The 18,593-nt window shown below is 38.8% G+C and overlaps 1 protein-coding gene across 1 annotated transcript in view; it reads left to right on the top strand.

The window, feature by feature from the left end:
- The window catches only part of ZBED1 (zinc finger BED-type containing 1), a 173,815-nt gene that overhangs the window by 98,978 nt on the left and 56,244 nt on the right, over positions 1–18,593 (top strand). The window contains exon 4 of the mRNA XM_082759827.1: positions 12,132–12,233. Within this exon, the coding sequence (XP_082615953.1) occupies positions 12,132–12,233 (102 nt within the window). The remainder of the gene's footprint in view (positions 1–12,131; positions 12,234–18,593) is intronic.

Below are 18,593 nucleotides of genomic sequence, written 5' to 3'. Positions count from 1 at the left end.
TTCAAGGAGAAAAAAAAATAACCAAAACACTGAATATTGAGATGTAGAAGAAGAGCACTGTGGATCCTTGCACAACTGCTCCATCTTACATTGCCTGAAATTACAGGTCAGTGATAGCAGGGAGCTTCTATGAAAGAGAATTTCTTTAAACCACCATCACTAAACAGGGACACTACATTACAGAAATCATGTTAAAAGTTGTGGAAGACAGGCAAGCAGTTTGAGATGAGAAGAAGAATAGAAGAATAGCAAAGTAAGTAACAGAAGAAGATTGGGGGAAAAAGTTCTGAAGTTTCCCCACAGATGAATCGATCTCAAATATATATAAAATGAATACAATCCTGAAAGTAATAAGAAAGATCTTTATATCGAGAAAAAGAGAATGGAGGTGGAGTCCAGTATAGCCGGCAGCTTTTGAAGCAGCAATCAAGATACTCTAGTTCTATTCTTGGCATTTTATTCTTTTACACCTCTTTTTTTCTCTCTCTTTGCTAAGTAGTTAAGATCTCTTCTGCAGATTAGTAGCTACAAGAACTGTGAGCAGCTGCAAAACTGCCATTTCTCACCTGGGATGTAAAGCTATACTGCCGTTATTTTAGAAATGCTAATGTCTTGCACGATTTGCTTGAGCTCAGTCTCAGTTATGTGCACGTATGCACATAATGGCACTAAACCCAAACACCACAATTATCTTTACCTTCTCTGACTCTTGGGATGTGCTCATCAATTAGGGTATGCGATGATATCTCTGTTTTTATGTTGAAAAGTCACAGTTATTCCATAGCCTTTCACAATATGAGAAGAATTTAAACATTCCCTGCAAGACTCATTATCTTTTTCCAGCATTAATTTTCTTTGTGTTACCCAGCTATCTGAGAGCCTTTGGCAAGATCCTCCTGGAAGTTGTCATCATCTGTTCCACCCCCCCCCACCCCCCCCCCAATCTTGAGTATGGTGAATAACACTGAGTCATCTGTACGCATGCCTGGTTCTCTGTTTTTTGTTTGTTTTTTTTTTTTTTTTTCTCTTTTTCTCTGTTTGTTCGTTATTAATTGAATCTGAAGGCTGGCATTCAAATCACCTAATTTTTAAGGTTTATAACTCAGAGGTTTAAATCTGAGTCAGTGTCCCCAAGCTCCTTTTGGAGTCTGTGGAGAGCAATAAACATTTGTAGGACATGATTCATCTCATCTTAAACTAGATCTGTGAAACAGGTCAGATGAATCATATCTTAGCAGAACTCCACAGTCCCAAATCTTAAGCCTGAAAGAGAAACAGCCTAGTGTCGCATCTGGAGAAAAGAGAGAGCAAGGCTAGGCCTCCTGATTCTTAGAGGAGTAGGAAAGGACAATGGCAGTGCTGCCCAAGGCGATTTATGTTCCCTTGCTGTGACCCAAATGACATCCCAGGTACAAGTTGGCATGAGCCAGGCCAAGTAGTTGCACCAGCAGATCTGTGTGGAAGGAACAAAGAGGGACAGGAATGATGGGGAAGAGCGGCTGCCCCGCCAGGTGGTCAGAAACTGTGACAAACCTGCTCCTAAAGCTGCACCATGGTTCAAAGGCAGGCCTCCTCTTGCTTCTCCACCCTGGCTACCTGCTCCCACTGCTCCCCTCCACCAGCTCTGCTGCCATAGAAGAGCAGTGACTCGCAGACTCATGAAGGCCATCTCCAAAAAAAAAAAAAAAAAAAAAAAAGAGAGAGAGAGAGAGAAAGGAAAAAATGGAAAGTTCATTGAAGCTGCATCTGTGAGTTGCTCTGGCTTGCCATGCAGTTGTTTGAACTGACACAAGGGAAAAAAATGAAAACTTCTGGTGAAAGGGAAGGCAGTGTTTGCAGAAATATGTATTATGGTAGTTCTTATGTCCAGAATAAAAGATGTTGTGTTCTGAGCAGCTCAACAATATTCTTGCCTGAAGCTTGGAAATATTCCCTTCTTCTTTGTTTTATTTCTTTTAACTCTGAGCTTTTTGTCCTAAAGTACTATAACATGGACACTATCAGCCTCAGTCTGTTACCTCAGATGTGTAGAACAGAATATTTGCTGAGCTGTTTTCATGGTAATACCAATGCATACTACAAACATTATTCTTTATACTGGAGGTTTTTATTATGGTGGTTTTGAAATGGTAAGCATTCATACATAGAAATGCAAGCTCTTTTCAGGAAATGTAGCCAATAGGGGAGTTGTTTTGCCATCACATAATGTTTTTCTTACATTAAAATTTACCCATGGATTGAAAAGTTAATTCATTATGAAATATCCAGACATAGTGCTGACCAGCAGTCCTACCGAGAGCGGGTTTTTTTCTGATCTTCCAGTATATATTTGATGTTGGCTTATGGAAAGAAGTGCCTGCGCAGCAGACTAAGACATACAAATTATATTGTATTCAGTATTGACTGAAACCTTTGATATTTACCATAAAGTAGCACAGAAAGTCTTAATCTATTTTAAAAAATCTGTATCAGCAAGTAAGAATTAAGTGACTGAATGTTACAACTCACCCAGTTCACATCTCTAAGTAGTTACATTGCAGATAGGATGGGGGAAGCCAGATCCACACCAATGATGAGCAAATGGCCTGGATCAGTTCTAGGCCACTGTAAGAATTAGGGTATCATCAGCTCTGAGCTATTTTCATCCAAAAGCAGGTTAATTGGAATTGTAGATTCCTCACTGTAGCAACTAAAACAGGATATCTTTTCTACAGATATCATGGCCTTGGGAGTGCCTGTAATTAAGGTAGCTCTGTTTTAGCAGCCCCCTGATTTTCTGAATTCTCTTTTTCACTAAGCTCTTATGTTTTTTTCTCTATTGTTATTAGTATGTGTTTAGAATGTGTGTGAGTTTCTTTTATGAATTATATACGGTGAAGAAAGTAGACTTAAACATTAAAAAAAAATAATTAGGGAGATTTAGGGAAGCAAGATTTAGGGGTGTAAAGTGATGAACACGGTAGCTAATTTGAAACTAGATTGAACAGGTAGGGTTTGGCTACCTTGCAGAAATTATTTTGAATAAATAAATTACACTTGCTTGTGAACAGTACACTTCATATAGAAAAGAAATGCTGCAAGTCAAGAGGAGAACAACACCAGAGGAGCACTGGTGCATGTTTTAGTCAGGGTGCATGTCTAATCACATATTCTGAAGGATGAAGCTGCCAATAAAAGATCAGTAGGCTTTTTTTGTCCTCAGTGTTACTTTTTTGTATGCATGTAGGTGTCCTCTGAAAATCTTTATTGTTAAATGACGCAAGTGATTCAATACCTTAACTTTTAAGCTACACTGCACAAGACTCGCTAGGGATGTGCAAGTCCAGATTTGAGAAATAGGAAAGAAATTATACTTCCATTTACTTACCAGAACTATACCAGTTTAAATCAGTTCAAGGACTTGTCATCTTTTCTAAAAACACTTGTGCTCCTAGCTTCCTCTGCAGTACCTTTCCATTTTGTCATCTTGTAAAGGCCTTGCTGACTTTTATCTTCCTTAAAATCTTGACTCTGCATTACTTCCAAACAGCTCTTCACTTGAGTTTCATTCATGATGGAAAACATCAGTATGAGGACATTATAACGTGCATGTCCAATGTGCACTGTATATTTTCTGGTTTTAAATGAGATATAAGTCACAACATAGGGCTAAGTCAATGAAAAGAATAAATGTCATCCAAGAATAAAACGCAGCATTTCTGCAATTCACAAAATATAGCAATGAAATTTAGTAAAAATTTGCTCACCAAGACAAAGAAGAAAATACATCCGAAAATACAGATAATAGGAATGGTGGTACTCTATATATTCCAAATATATATAGTATGGATGGAACAATCTATTCTTCTGTCCATGAATGATGAATTTTCAGATGCTCACTGTGAGCTCATCTGTCCCCATGATGCAGAGGGCATTTACCTGAGCCTGCCCTCTTGTTTCAGGTCCCCACAGAAAGAAGAAAATATACTTAACAGTCAGCAGGATCAATGCTGCCTTCCTCAACTTTGAAAAGAGATCTTAGAATCATCTTCACTGCAACACTTTTTTTTTTTTTTTTTTTTTTTCCCAAATAACAGCCCCAGATCAAAACTGATGTGGATTTCGTTTTCCCACCATTTCTCCGGGGGGCTATGAATGGGGCTATGAAGCTGCCAAACTCATAGTTGCTTTCAACCTATGTGAAGGCACAGCAGTAGGTGCTAGAAATGATGACAGAGAGGTTCCCAAAGCTGTTGTTCAGTGGGGTAGAATCAAAGAAAGTCTTCCCATTGCAACAAGGGAGGGTGTCAGAGGACTTTCTTTCTCTGCAGTCACAAATCTGGGTGATGAGCACCTAAACACAGGAGGAGGGAAAGGAGACAGCATGTAATTTCTAGCAAGTATACGGGGAAATTTTCTATGTATCTATAATTGTATTTGCTATTCATAGAAAAATAAAGCCTCCCCAGTAAATAATCTGGATGAAATTTTACCCACAGGAAGCTGAGATAATCTTCCTCACCCTGAGAGCTCACTATGGATCCCACTGCCACCATCTTCTAAACTCTTCTTATAAATTGATGACAGCCAATTTCTTTTTCAAGGCCTGTCCCCGCTGAACATAAAATATTAAATATTATAGAGCAAAGCACTACTTACATATTTGGAAAACCCAGAGCATACTATGCCTGCAGCATAGGAATCCTGCTAAAATGATCACATATTTAAATAACATCCCAGCTCACAGTACAATTAGCAGAGTCACACATGAGCAGTTCTGGTGCTTTACATGGACTACCTCTTTTTTTGCATTGCTGCTACATCCCAGTGCTCAGGGAACATGAATGGTGAACCCATTCAGAGACTCTCCTGTAATGATCTAATATTTTGGCAGTAATGGGAGGATTTGGCAGGGAGAGAACTGATACACTGTTCTTACCCTGGAAGTTGGCTTTCTTTGATTAACCAGTGCACAAGAGCTATGGGTGTTTGTTGAATTTAGCAGGTTAAACGATCACTGGACTAGTCCACACACTTCTGTTACAGAAGGTGAAAGTAGCATACCCAGATTGCTCAGTTTCCAAGGACAAATTTCTTTTTTATTTTACTCTTCCACCTCTTTCCACCTCTGAGAGAGAAAGTGTCTGTTGGAAAGCTAAAGATTTTTTTTTTCCTCATTTCTCTTAGTACAATAGGTTAAAGTTACATGGTTAAGAAATAGCACCATTAAATACTTTTTTTTTTTTTTTTTTTTTTTTTTTTCTATAGCTCTTTGAGCAGACAGTGTTCAAACTGTCCTGGGAGTGGGGGAAGCATGAGTTTCTAATATTTGCCCACTGTGAATTTTTCTTTATGTCGTGAACATCAGTGCAGAGCTCTTTTTTCACAGCCTAGGCTGCAGAATGGCATTCAGAGGCTGCTCACAAAGGCTAACATGGGGCTCAGGAAGCTAATCTCTTTAGACTGCCTTTAGAGCTGGTGGCACAGGAATGGGTGACTCAAGGAAGGCTCGGCTAAATGTAAGTGTTCTCACTTGCCTTCTGGAAGGTTGTAGACAAACTAGTCCACCTAAAGCTGTGACTGTTTCTTTTAATGACCATACCCAAGCTTCATGTCTTTAGGTATACTCAGTATTTTGGTCCACGGAATTGTACTTACACACTTTGCAGATGGATGTGTTCCATCTGTCCCCTTCTTCTATGGCATATCTCAAGTATCAGCTTAGGCAGTAAATCTGTGCTAGAGCTAGCCATCGTTGATTTTTTTTTTTCTTTTAGTCTCTGAAAGTCTGTGAAAGATCGGTGATCTGGAAAAATGCCACAACATTATTCAGACTGATAGAGGACTGAAAAGTAGACTGGGCAGGGTGAGGGGGAACTTGTAAGGTCCCCATCAGGCAACAGCCAACATTTTGGTTCACAGTCACATACTTAAAATAGTTTAATGAATCGGGACCCGAAGTTTTGCAAATTGTCACCATTAATGCAGCTGAAATTAGGGGTCAACCAGTGCATAGGTACCATTGCACACACTAAGTTTTTCTCTGCATTAACTGCTTTAATATTTAATTCCTGAGAATCTTGGCTTCTTATGCAGAATGGGGCAGATTCTGAAGTGGTTGTGGTGTAGAAGTCAGAGAGGTCATCAAGTGCAGAAGGGCAGGAGCACAGCATAAATAGGAGATGCTGTGCTGGCTGCATTTGTGATGACTGTCTATTATTGTACCCAATACACAATTGGATGGTACACACCTTATTTGCCTTGTTGTTTTCTGTTTTGTTTTGTTTGACTTTTTTTTTTTTTTTTTTTTTTTTTTTTCCCTAGCAGTTCTTTTAAAGTAAGCATTCTGTAGTCCTTTGGAAACACTCTGTCATCATGCACGTCTGGGCAGACTTGCACCACAGCCCTTGAGTTAGTCCCAGATGATGTAGGAATATTCTGTTAGCAGGAGGTACATTCTGCTGACAGAGGCTTGTCTGCTTCCACACGTGCCCAGGTTGTAGACCGATAAATCCCAGGGTTGTGTTAATGGCATAGAACTACTTTTGCATTTACCTCTTACAGCACTGTTGTATAAAGCCTAGTTTCTGGCCAGCTTTTGAGCTCAGCTGGTCCAAATTTCCATCTGGCCAGAAGTTCACCCCCCTCTCTTGGCAGCCCTGTTTTGAGTGAGAGTGGCTTTTCTTTTGGCTGGAAGACATGCACAAACAGATGAGCAGAGCTCACTCAGAAAGATGAGTTGATTCTGGGACACCTTTCTTTGGGGAGAAAGGACAGCTGTACTTTAGAAAGGGAGAAGGGAGATACCAGGCTTGTCTCTTAAGAGTGGGCCAGAGAAGGCCACGTTTTATTAGTGTCAGCAATGACAGTGCAGTGACAAAAGGGAAGAAGGCTCCAGACAGTACTGCTTTATGCCTTTACCTCCTCCCAGTTCATACTTTCAGTCTGCTGGCATTTGCTCCACTTTTATTTCCACCTGCCACCTTGCTGACAGAGCTTCTGTAACTTTGCAACGCAGCATGTATCAGATGGTGCTTGCCTCATTAAGAGCAGTTTCTGATGCACAACAACCATCCAGGTGCTCAGAAGCATAGTCAGGTCTTTCATGAGCAGGACATTTCTCCTTGCTTCTGTGCGGATGACAAAGTATGACTGTGAGACAGAATAGCAGGTGATCAGCCAAATTCCTCAAGGCCTCTTCAGGGGATACAGCATCCAGAGAAACAATGCACCCATGTGGAGCTTTTGCAGCATGTTCTGGAGCATGAATATTGATTCCTCAGCATTTGTGATGATCTTGTATAGGAACCATTCCTTGTGCATTGCTGGAGAAATAACTCTTCCTGCTGACGTCTTCAGACACTGAAGACGGGTGGCAAATGGGCAAAGCAGTCCTTTCTGTAGTTCACTTCCATCATGAAGGAGCTCCCAACTCCTTGCTACTCTGGGCGGTTATAGCTTTCCCCAGAATGGACACCGTGCTTGTTTTTATTTTATTTTTATTTTTTTAATTTTTAACAAAGAAAGAAAGAAAATGAAAGCATGATGGAACACTGCACTGACATTAGCAATAAAAGAAAGTTGACTCTGACTTCTGATTTCTGCTGATGTGGAGCTGTAGCTGTCTATAATGATTTCAAGATGATGACTTAGAGTTGAATGCAGAAAAGAATCATTTGGTAGGTGATTTCCAATTCATCTTAATCTGATCTAAATCAAAACTAAATGACATAGCCTTTGTGGAAGCCCCAATATTGCATTTCCAGTGCTCAGCAGATCAGTGAATGTCAGAGAACTTTACAGTTACTGACCGTTCACTGAAATATATGCCCATTCTTTTGCCCTCTAATTTTTCCTTCTGTAGGAGACCAAAATTCCATGTCATGCTTTTTTATTTATTTATTTTTTCCTTCAGAATGTGCAACCAGAGTCAACTGTGCTGTCATGGAAAGCAAAGGAAGTGAATTGCAAAGGAAGTGAATTGTAGATATTCAGAAATAAAGGCGTGTGCTAATAACATAAAGAAGCAGTCAGTCTGAAATGCAGCTCAGGGAAACTGACCCTAAGGGGCAAACTCAAGTGAGCACTCGGAGCCTGCATCAGGCTCTCATGGGTCTCACGGTGTCAGAAAGTTCTCCAAGGCGCCTGCCCATCATGTCCTCTGATGTCAGTGATCATTACCATGCAAGCTGAGGCCGCACAGTGCAGGAACAGACACTGTGCAGGTGCTTAATGGTGCCGTGTGCTGTGAACCAGCATCACTCTGTGGGATAAGCAAGTGTTACTGAGGAGCAGCCAGAAAAACTGCTGCTGAAGGTGCTGCGACAGATACATGCTTAAAAGAAAGCAGTTATGCAAAGCAGCAATTGTAGCACCGTCTATATATATCTGTTCATAGGTGGATAATGGCATTAGAAGCACTAGATGTCTTTTGGGAAATTATGCTCCTTTTATATTTTATTAGCTAATAATTTCCTGACGATGGAGTCATCAAATTACAATAAAATAATAGTAAGGTATTTTTAGCAGTGAATACTTTCACCAGTGTCTGACAAATACCTGCTCACTTTCTTTGGGGAGATTATTTAGATAAGAACAAGGGACATATCCACTAGAAGAAAGAAACACAGACATGGCTGTCATTCTAGAAGTACTTGAAAACAAGGGGAAGAATAGGAAAAGACAAAATGAAATGTGGGAGACTTAGAAATTAGGGTATTTCAGCAGAATTAGTTGGATTATAGATGTAGAGTATATGTATATAGATATTTTATATGTAGCTTCTATTCCCCATTTTTATTCTTAATGGCATACAGCAAATCAAAGGAACCCGTTAGTTTTTAAAACTTACTATACTATTAAACTCAAAAGCAGAATGACCGTTACTATCAATTAATAGGTACTTGAATAATTTGAAGTCTAGTGGCTGACAAACTAAAATGATATGAAATGATATATCTACATATTAATATTGGCTTACATTTCAGTTTGCCTGCTGTTATTGCACATTTTTATTCTCTTTGCTCATACCTACCTTACACAGAATACCTTTTCCCCTTGTTTCTGAAAAGCTTTGTCATTCACGTTGCTGGTGCAAGTACAGGTTTGGTCATTTGCTCACATTATTAAATGCTGGTCTTTAATGAAGACTTTTTTTTTTTTTTTTTAAAAAAAGGCTCACTTAGTATATTTTTGCATACTTTGAAATATTCTAAAAACTACCTGTTATCCTTATCTTCTAAATGCATAATACCTCAGAACGGTACTAGAACAAAGTGCTCAAATCCTGGGACAGGAAGAAGTTTGGTTTCTATTCACAGCCCTGCAATGACTGACTCAGAGCAGTTTTTCTGTCCCACTTTCCAGAGCGCGATGGCATCTAGGGCAGCCTGGCTCTGCCTCCGGTGAAATTGGCAGAGACCTGCTGTGCATGACTGAGCATGAATAAGGACTTTGGTCATTAAGGTTTCTGCCCTGTGAGCGAAAAGAAAAATTTGGGGTTTGATTTGCCTGTTTGTTTTCCTTTCCAAAGCACGTTCTGATCTTTTGATGGAAAGTGCTTTATAAATGCTGAATATGATGACACACTCCCCAAATAAGAAAGTAAATAAGCTTAGTAATGATAGTCTCGCCCTAGTATGACATTAGCCTAGTCACTGTACAGTCATAACAAAAGACAGCATTTGCTCCAAAACTACAAAATTAAGGGAGGGGAAATGGGACAGGTGTAGCAAAAAGTTACCTTCTTGGAAGGATGAGGTTGTACTGGTCAGCCTGAAAAGCACTTGTCTTGCCATACTGGCTATCTCACCGCAGTGTACATGTAGGTTGTTGGCAATACAGAAAAGCACAATTTTGATGAGGGAAGAAATTAAAACTTGGGTTAGTGAATGTTCTCAGTCACCAGCTTTCCTTGTGTATTTAGTGGCATTAGCAAAAACCAGGAGGGTGACTGACGTTGCCACAGTCCATGAAGGTATTGAAGAAGTGGTTAGACCCTGCACTGTGCCACCACGTAGTGCAGCTGATGGAAGCCCAATGTCTTCTGTACCTGATGAGTATTTTGTGTTAAAAAGGACTCCTCCATTGGTGGTGTAAGGGACTGCCTTATAAGAAGTTCATCAGGCTTTTCCTAATCGCTTTCCTTGATAAGCTGCCTGGAGAAGCAGAGCAAATGCAGAGTCAGCATTAAAACTCACTTAGGTCTTTATTCCATTCCTTGTTGCAGTAGTTACTATTATGTTAATGCAAGCAGGTTTGTGCATACAGGCCACAGGAGGAACAACCTGAACAACTCTGTTCTTTAGCAGGAGTTAATAACCTCTGCATTTCCTTGCCACCTCTGGTTGCAGGACATTGGTAAAATTAAGCAAAATTGCGGATCTCCTAAAGGTCTATAGAGAACTCAAGATATTATCCAGACTTATTCATGTGATAGTGTGGTTGAAATGGTGTGACTTTACAACCATGTAGAAAAAAAATTATTTAAAGTGTTTTTAAGCTGGAATCTACTCTCTCCCTCTCTCTCCTAGAAAGGACCACTGAATAATTTATAAGAATTCACTAAGACCATTTTTGTGGACTAATATTGTCTCTATTCAAAACATATAAGGATCATTAAAGCTCTGCACTCTGTAAAACTGAAGGGAACTGAGGGAAATGTTCTTCTATAAAGGATTTTAATAAGAGCTGTGATTGCTTTGTTATTTAGCTTGCTATTGTGCCTGCAGGCCTGCCTGAATCTATATTGCACAGACATACTATAAAGAAGCATTATAGGTACAGCTTGCAGCCCTGATTGTGACAGGATGAAACAATTTGGTAAACATCACTGATGGAGCAGGGAAAGCAATAGCAAGGAAAGGTCACTTTTTAGAGCCTCTACTGTAGTCTGGTTATTGAATAGTTTAATGTTCCTGAAACAAAAGTTTTATTTGGCATGTGTGTGAAGAGCTGTGTAACTTTAGTTTTCCCTTTATTTAAAGCTTGCTCCTTCTCTAGCAGGAGGTGGGGGAAGCCATATGCAAGGAAGGGGTAGCTGTTGCTTCCCACAGAGCAAGGGAGTGGGGCAGCAGTAAGGTGGGAGGGCAGAAGAGGTGGGGAACAATGCAACAAGGACCTGGAGGTCAAGCAGGGTGGGAGCCTCAGTACTCAGCTATGGTGGCCAACACTGCTGGGAGCCATGCAGAGGCTGCCACAGCTCAGAAAGACAGTGAGCTTGGTGAAATCAAATCGAAGTAAGTGCTTGTCCTGCAAGGACACGGTGAGCAAGGGGAGTGGGTTTTGTATTACTTTCATATTTCTTACTACTTTACTAGTAGTAAGAGATAGTGACTGATGTTGTTGGGGAGACCCCCTTGTTTGCACATTATAACCCTGGTCATGGCTGCCACCTAAGGCAATGAAAGCAGACGAAGCAGTTCTTTGAGAGTGAGGGGTGAGAAAGATGAGGAACTGAGGCAGGATAAGAATTCTCAGATCTGATTGTTTTAAAAATATTGGGGTATTTTGGTAAGCTTTAATTTTTAATTTTTAAATTAATTTTGTATCATTGGAATGAGGGTCAATGGCTGACTGATGCCTTGGACAAAGGATGCTTTTGTCAGAGATCTATTTTATTGGAAATAAAAATATAATGATGTTAAATGTATTTTGAGACATTCAGCAGATAATCTGAAAACAAACAAACAAACAAACAAAAAAAAAACCATGGAACATATTTGTCATCCTCTGAGAAACGTAGTGACACCCAGTGTGGCTTCTCTTCTCCCCATTTGATTTTCAGCTTCCATGTCTTTTCATCTCAAAGTTGGAGAGCTGCAGACCCTCCAGCAATAGAAAAAGCATTGGGATTTGGACATATTTGCTCCGTTTGAAACTCCTTTTCACCCTCTGGGAGCAGCACTACTCATGTTTGCTGTGTGAAGAATTGATGGCTTAAAATAGAAATGGAGGAAGGAAGGGAAGAAAGAAGGAATCTTCTGAGACTAGCCAGTTTTACCAATAAGTTGCAAAAGCCAAGTTTAGTTTTAAAATGTTTACACTTTTCTGGTGAGATTATCACGGAAGTCCTTGCTGATGTATGTAAATGTATTTTTATATCTTTATAACAGTCTTAACTCTGTTTCTGTTCATCTCCTCTTCTCTTCCAGTGGAGTTTTTATACTGTGATTTGGCTTCCATGAAGTCTATTCGGCAATTTGTGCAGCAGTTTAGAGCAAAGAATTGTCCACTCCATGTCCTGGTGAATAATGGTGAGTTCCATTTTCTCTTTACATATGGGGAGGATGTGACAAACGGGGCTCTCACCAATCATTTAAACATTTCAGATCGATTACCTGGACCATACAGCAGGCTACAGTATGTCTGCGCTAACAGGGTTGTCTTCCTAGGGGTTAAATTGCAATTTTAAGAGAGCACCAGCTGAGCAGATTGAACACTTGGGTGCCACCCTTCCTTGTGATGTTATTGCAAGCCTTGCTTCTTGCTGTGTTTCTAAGCTTTCCAGCACTAAAACTCATGTAACAGCAGAAAAATCTAAGCATCCATTGAAAAAAAAAAAAAAAAAAAAAAAAAAAAGGCAAAGCAAAGTAAAGCTGTAATTCATGGCTGTAGAAAACCTGCCCTTTCACCTTTGCTTTCTCTCCTTTATATTTCCCTTTTATGAACGCATGCATTTGCTCTTGCTGTGTGTTGAGCTGGATGGGGGTCAATCCATATGAAACATAATCCAACAAATTATCCAAGTGACCTCAGAGCAGTTACTGCTCTAATCAAGGTGCTACTGTAAAGTTGTCCATCAAACTGCATCCTCAGTGGTCAGAGAACAAATTAAAAGGATGACATTTATCTTGCATTCATACAATTATCAAATGAATCTCATTACTCTTAAGGATTTAAACTTAGTTATTCACATGCTTGCCATCTAATTATTCTTTGTAGCTATGGTATTTTTGGAAAACAGCCCATACAATAATTTTCCTATATGCTCTGTGCATTTTCCCAAAGGGGAATTTTCACCGGTGTATTTAACTACGGATAAATCTGCCAGCAACAATTTAGGCTTCTTTTTGAAGCTTTCTGCTGTTCTTTTCCCCATTATTTGCATGCATGCTCATTATCTTTTCCCGTGAATCTTTTGGTCCAGGTGAAGGCAAACGTGCTGCAAATAAAATATTTTGTTACATTTGTTGATGCCTTAAACAGCTCTCAGTAATGCAAATACTGCAATAAAAAATCAAGAGTATTTTATTTCCTGATTGATATGAAACATTCATTAAATGTTCAAGTAAGCGTTCATTTTTATTTCATTAGTCAAAAAAACACCTACCATTATAATTTTAATCATGAAATACTTAAAGGTAGTGGATATTTAATCCTGGTTGCAAAATCTCTGTAGTTGTATATGCCTTCTTTTAAAGATGCACAGTGCAAACTGTTACACAGGTGGGAACCAAGCTGCATTTTGAACATGTAGCACTTTGTAGAACACAAGGTTTTGATATCTCTGCACCCATCAGGAAGCCCCTGCTTCTAGGGCTGTGTGGTGGGGGTTTGGAGACAGCTCAGGGGAGAAATGATGGAGCTACAATGACAGCATGGCTGGAAACCCTCTTGAGTAAAGGACTTGGTTCTACCCTACGTGCTGCAGAAACAGGACAGATACAATCGCAATTAAATGCATATTGTTAATCAATAAACCAACTTAGATGCAAATAGATCTCATAGTGTGCTTAATATAAGACCAAAGACCCAAACCCTCTTTTGAGAAAGAAGCTTGAGACTATATCTGCCTGAATCAATCTGTATTTTCATGACCTGCAAGAAAGGCATTTGATTTCACTTATGATTGTTACCAAATACTTAAAGTTGGAAAGAAAATTTGGTTGTTAAAACAAACAAACAAGCAACCACCACAAAACAACTTGTTAGAAATAAGTCTGGAATGGTTGGTCCAACCCTGCTTTTTCTGAAACTAACGGAATCACAGAATTGATAGTATCCAAAGCTGCTGTAAATACTCCCTTATAATTAGGTTAGTCTCTGATCATTACCTGGCACATCATCAGCACCCACCTCTAAAAGCTCTTTCCCCCAGTTTATGATCCTTTATGTTTGTTCTTGTAAATAATCTGTAGTATTCAGTTTTGTAACTAGTTTTAAAGTGAAAGCCCAAGTGCTTTCTTGGTATATCAGAGGAAAATGAAAATACCTAATAGAGGTCTAACATAAAAACCTTTGCATCTTCTCTTGGCTTTCCATCAGTACTGAGCACATACAAGACAAATGCTGACATTTAGGCTACCTGGTAGGTTTTTCCTTTTTCCTTTCCTGCCCTACTCTCTCTCTCTCTCTCTCTCTGTCTCTCTCTCTCTCTCTTTAAAACCAATTTCTTCACTATTATGCAGTGTGCTAAGGAACGAGATCCAGTCCATCGTGGACTGCAGGGCTGGAGGCACTACTCACTCAAAAACCTCATGACAGTTGTCAGCTCAACTTCCTTCCTTGAATGATCCCTTAGAAACAAGCTTGGGTCCCTGAGAGAGGACAAGGCTTGTGATAATAAAGTGTTTTATGTGGATGAGTTGTTGGGCATGTTATCAGTAGTGAGTATGCTTTCTGTCAGAAAACTTAGTTGTCAATAGCAAGGCATTTTGCATGGCCATTCGAGTACTTGTAGGACATCCCTAATGATATGGTGGATTTTCTTATGTCTCACTGTATGCATCTAGAATAGTGGGTTTCTTATCACCTAATACTTTATTATTTCTTACAGATCTTGAAGATCTAGTGTTCTTGATATGAAGAAGAATTTTTGTTTTCTAGCATATGGGGAAAAGCCTGCAGGCCAGGCATCTGCACAATGCATTTGTAGGCAGTCATACGCTTTTCAGAATCTGACCCGAAGTCTGTTGGGGCTAATAGGACATCTCTATTAGTTTTTGAAAATGGATTTTATATGGGCCCCATGACTTCTGAATCATACCAGGCTTGGAATCTAATAGTAAATTTCCTCTCTGTTTTCATAGGAGCAGGACTTCATTATCAAGGATTATATTAATTTATTATACTTAATGTAAAAACACCATGAACTGTTACATTGCATTTCTTTTCACACTACATTAGTGTTATTTAATTGCTTTAAATTAAAATATTTTAAATTGATCTATATAATTATGTCTTTATATTATATATAAATATATATTTATTATATATTTATATTTATGTTCATATAATATAAATATATTTATATTTATTAATATATATTATTAAATATATTTATATTTATGTATTTATACTATTATATTTATATAGTGGTCTGTCCACATCATATCTCCATGAGTATGGATACTGAATGAATGTTAAGGTATATGATATTTGACGGGGTGTCGTGGTTTAACCCGGCTGGCAGCTAAACACCACGCAGCCGTTTGCTCACCCTCCCCCCTCCCTCTCTGGGACGGGGGAGAGAAATGGAAAGTGAAGCCCGTGAGTTGAGATAAAGACAGTTTAATAAGACAGGAAAATAATAATAACAAAAATAATAATAACAATAATAATAATAATAATACAATGGTGATAATAGGAAAGTAATAAAAATATGTACAAACAAGTGATGCACAATGCAATTGCTCACCACTCGCTGACCGATGCCCAGCCTAACCCCGAGCAGTCCGGCCCCCTCCCCCCGGCTAGCCACCCCTATATATTGTTTAGCATGACGTCAGATGGTATGGAATACCCCTTTGGCTAGTTTGGGTCACCTGTCCTGGGTCTGTCCCCTCCCAGCTCTTACTGCACCCCCAGCCTGCCTGTTGGCAGGACAGAGCGAAAGGCTGAGATGTCCTTGGCTTGGTATAAGCACTGCTCTGCAACAATTAAAACATCGGGGTGTTATCAGCACTCTTCTCATCCTAAGCCAAAACACAGCATTCCACCAGCTACTAGGAAGAAAATTAATTCTGTTCTAACTGAAACCAGGAAACGGGGGCTTTTGTGAATCTAACAAAATGCCAATCATTTCAAGATGAATTGAGGAAAGTTCTGACATCATACAATAATACAAACTATGAAATTAAGATTGTAATATTATTAAAGATAGGTGATTTGGCACAAGTTGCTGTGTTAGGTCAATCAGTACTATATGTTTGACCAAAGATCATTATGAAATTAATCCGTTTCCCAGATCACTAGTGATTTTTTTTTGAAAAAACATATCTGCTCCCCATCACTTGCTTGGCTCAAGGATCTAGCTGGAAATTAATTTAATAGCAAACTCCTGAGTTGCAGAATATTCTGCTAGAGCTAGACACCCAGATGCCACAAAAAATTCAGTAAGGTTTACATATCCAACCACTTTCGGCATGTTAAGAAGTCTAAGCTTTCAAATTGGAGATTAGTGCACTGAAGTCACCTCCTCTCTTTTTTGTTATAGATGTTTTTAGCATATATATTTAACTTTCTAATTCCTAATTTCAAAGAAAAAAATTTGGTTGAATACACACATGATTTCAGCTGACAAATGAAGGTCTGTTGTGCCATTACTATGCTTTCTGCATCAGTAATGTGCATGCTCAGCTCTTGTCTTTTAAATTAAACAAAATGTATTAAAGACGCAAATAGGGCATTACATAAACATTCCTTAAAAAATATAATGTGCCAATGGTAAAAAGAGAAAAAAAAAAAAGAAAAAAGAAAAAAAAGACACCAAAATGTAATGCATTTTCTGTGAAAAAAGTTAAAAAAAAAAAAAAAAAAAAAAAGGTTAGCTAAATAGTCAAACTATGAGCCACAGAAGGGTAGATACAGTAGAACTTACTCTGAAAATTCTTCTGAAAGGTCAGAAGAATGTGTATTCTAGTCCACTAATTTTCAAGTGGATGCCATTTTTTGTTTTTTGAAAAGGACAGCATGTTTGTAATGTTGAAAATCATTTAGTATATTACAGCATCTACAGTAGCATAGCCATTTAATACAGTCATTAAAACAGTATCATGGTTAAGATGCATTAAAAAGTCTTCTATCTTCAAGAACTGCACAAGGAACAGATGTAAAACACTTTGTAAAATTCCATAAGCAGCAGTCACTGATTCATGCTAGAGATATTTTTTCTAACTTGAAGTCAATTGTTTTCTCTGTGTGCTAGAAATGTTTCTCAGTATCTTTTAGATAATGCTTTAACGTATGTGTTCTTTGCAGTACTTTATGATCTTAAAACTAAGAGAGCTAACACCAAAATCACAACATCTATACCGATAAAAGAATAGCTCTGGATACCAAACGTACATTGTCTAATTCACTAAAAATGAAATAGCAACTACCTTCTCTGTTGCAGTTTACTGAAGGGCTTGTGGTTTTGGCTTCAGGATAGGAAAGGACTGAGAGACAACTACATTTAGTATATGCCTTGGCATGCACACAGACACAGAAAAAGAGTTTAGAGATTTCAGTATATTATTAGCCTATTGTAGGCAGATTACATTTAATATATTTCAGGTTGAAACCTATCTGAGCCAATTTAAAATCAATAATTCTGAACTGCTGGCTAATTCAGAGGATCATACTCCATAAATTGTGGATCATCTGAGAAATCTCTCTCTTGATAGACTGAATAGGTCTCTATAAGCTTATTTCTTCAATTTCTAGAGCACAACAAAAGACATATCTGCAGGTAAGCATGTGAAATATCAATATATTTCTTTGTGTTACCTACAGTCAGTTCAGCCATGTGCAGTCCAGCCATAATCCTTTGCCTGAAGCCATTTGAGAAGTCCTTTGGATGTTGTCGTGTTTGATCACATATTAAATTACTTGTTTTTAAGTATTTCTAGGATCAATCTTCAGAAGAAATGTGAGATTTGAGGGGTGGGAACACGTGGATATAACAAATGCAAACAATTTTATAGGTACCTAGCTATTCACAGGTATTATGGATTGGCTACGTTTAACCACATTTACTTACGTTATAGCACTGGGATCTAGAAAAGATCCTGTCCCACTGGATTAGGTAAGAGCCAGCTCCCCTGTCGGTAGCAGCTGCAGGCTAAACAGGCTATAAAATGGAGTGAAGAAAAACCAGCCCCAGAGAAGCGGAAAATAACTGGGAAAAGCCCTGAGTTAAAGTTAGTGAGGAGGATTGCTGCTCTTGACTCCAGTGGAACTTGGATTACAACAAAAATAATCCTTTTCCTCTGGTTATACAGAAGGCTGTGGTGAACTCAGGAACTGATCTCTCATGAATCTTGTTCCATTGTCTTGATTACAGGCTCATTTTTCATCTTTATGCTTCCCTGAAGACAAATTAGAGAAATATTTAAGCCAAGCTGAGGTGAAACAGGAGAGAGAGGGAGGGACAAAGAGGGAGAACAAGGAGAAAGAGAGGAGGATGAACACAAGGGCATCTGGCCCTTTACCTGTACGTAATGGTTGACTGATAGTAGCCATTGTGGGAGAGCTGGGCCTCTGGGAGGTTTTTAGAGCTGGAAAAGGTAATTTGAAGTAGAGGGGAGATTGGTTTCAAGTGGATATTCCATGGATGATGGACAAAACTACAAGAGTCGTAAAGACAGTAACATGCAATATTAATTTGTTCTAAAATTAGAAGATACTCTGAG

Source organism: Aythya marila (genome assembly GCF_965140915.1).
Source record: "Aythya marila genome assembly, chromosome: 1".
NCBI classification, from domain to species: Eukaryota; Metazoa; Chordata; class Aves; order Anseriformes; family Anatidae; genus Aythya; species Aythya marila.
This window is presented reverse-complemented; position numbering and strand designations above follow the sequence as displayed.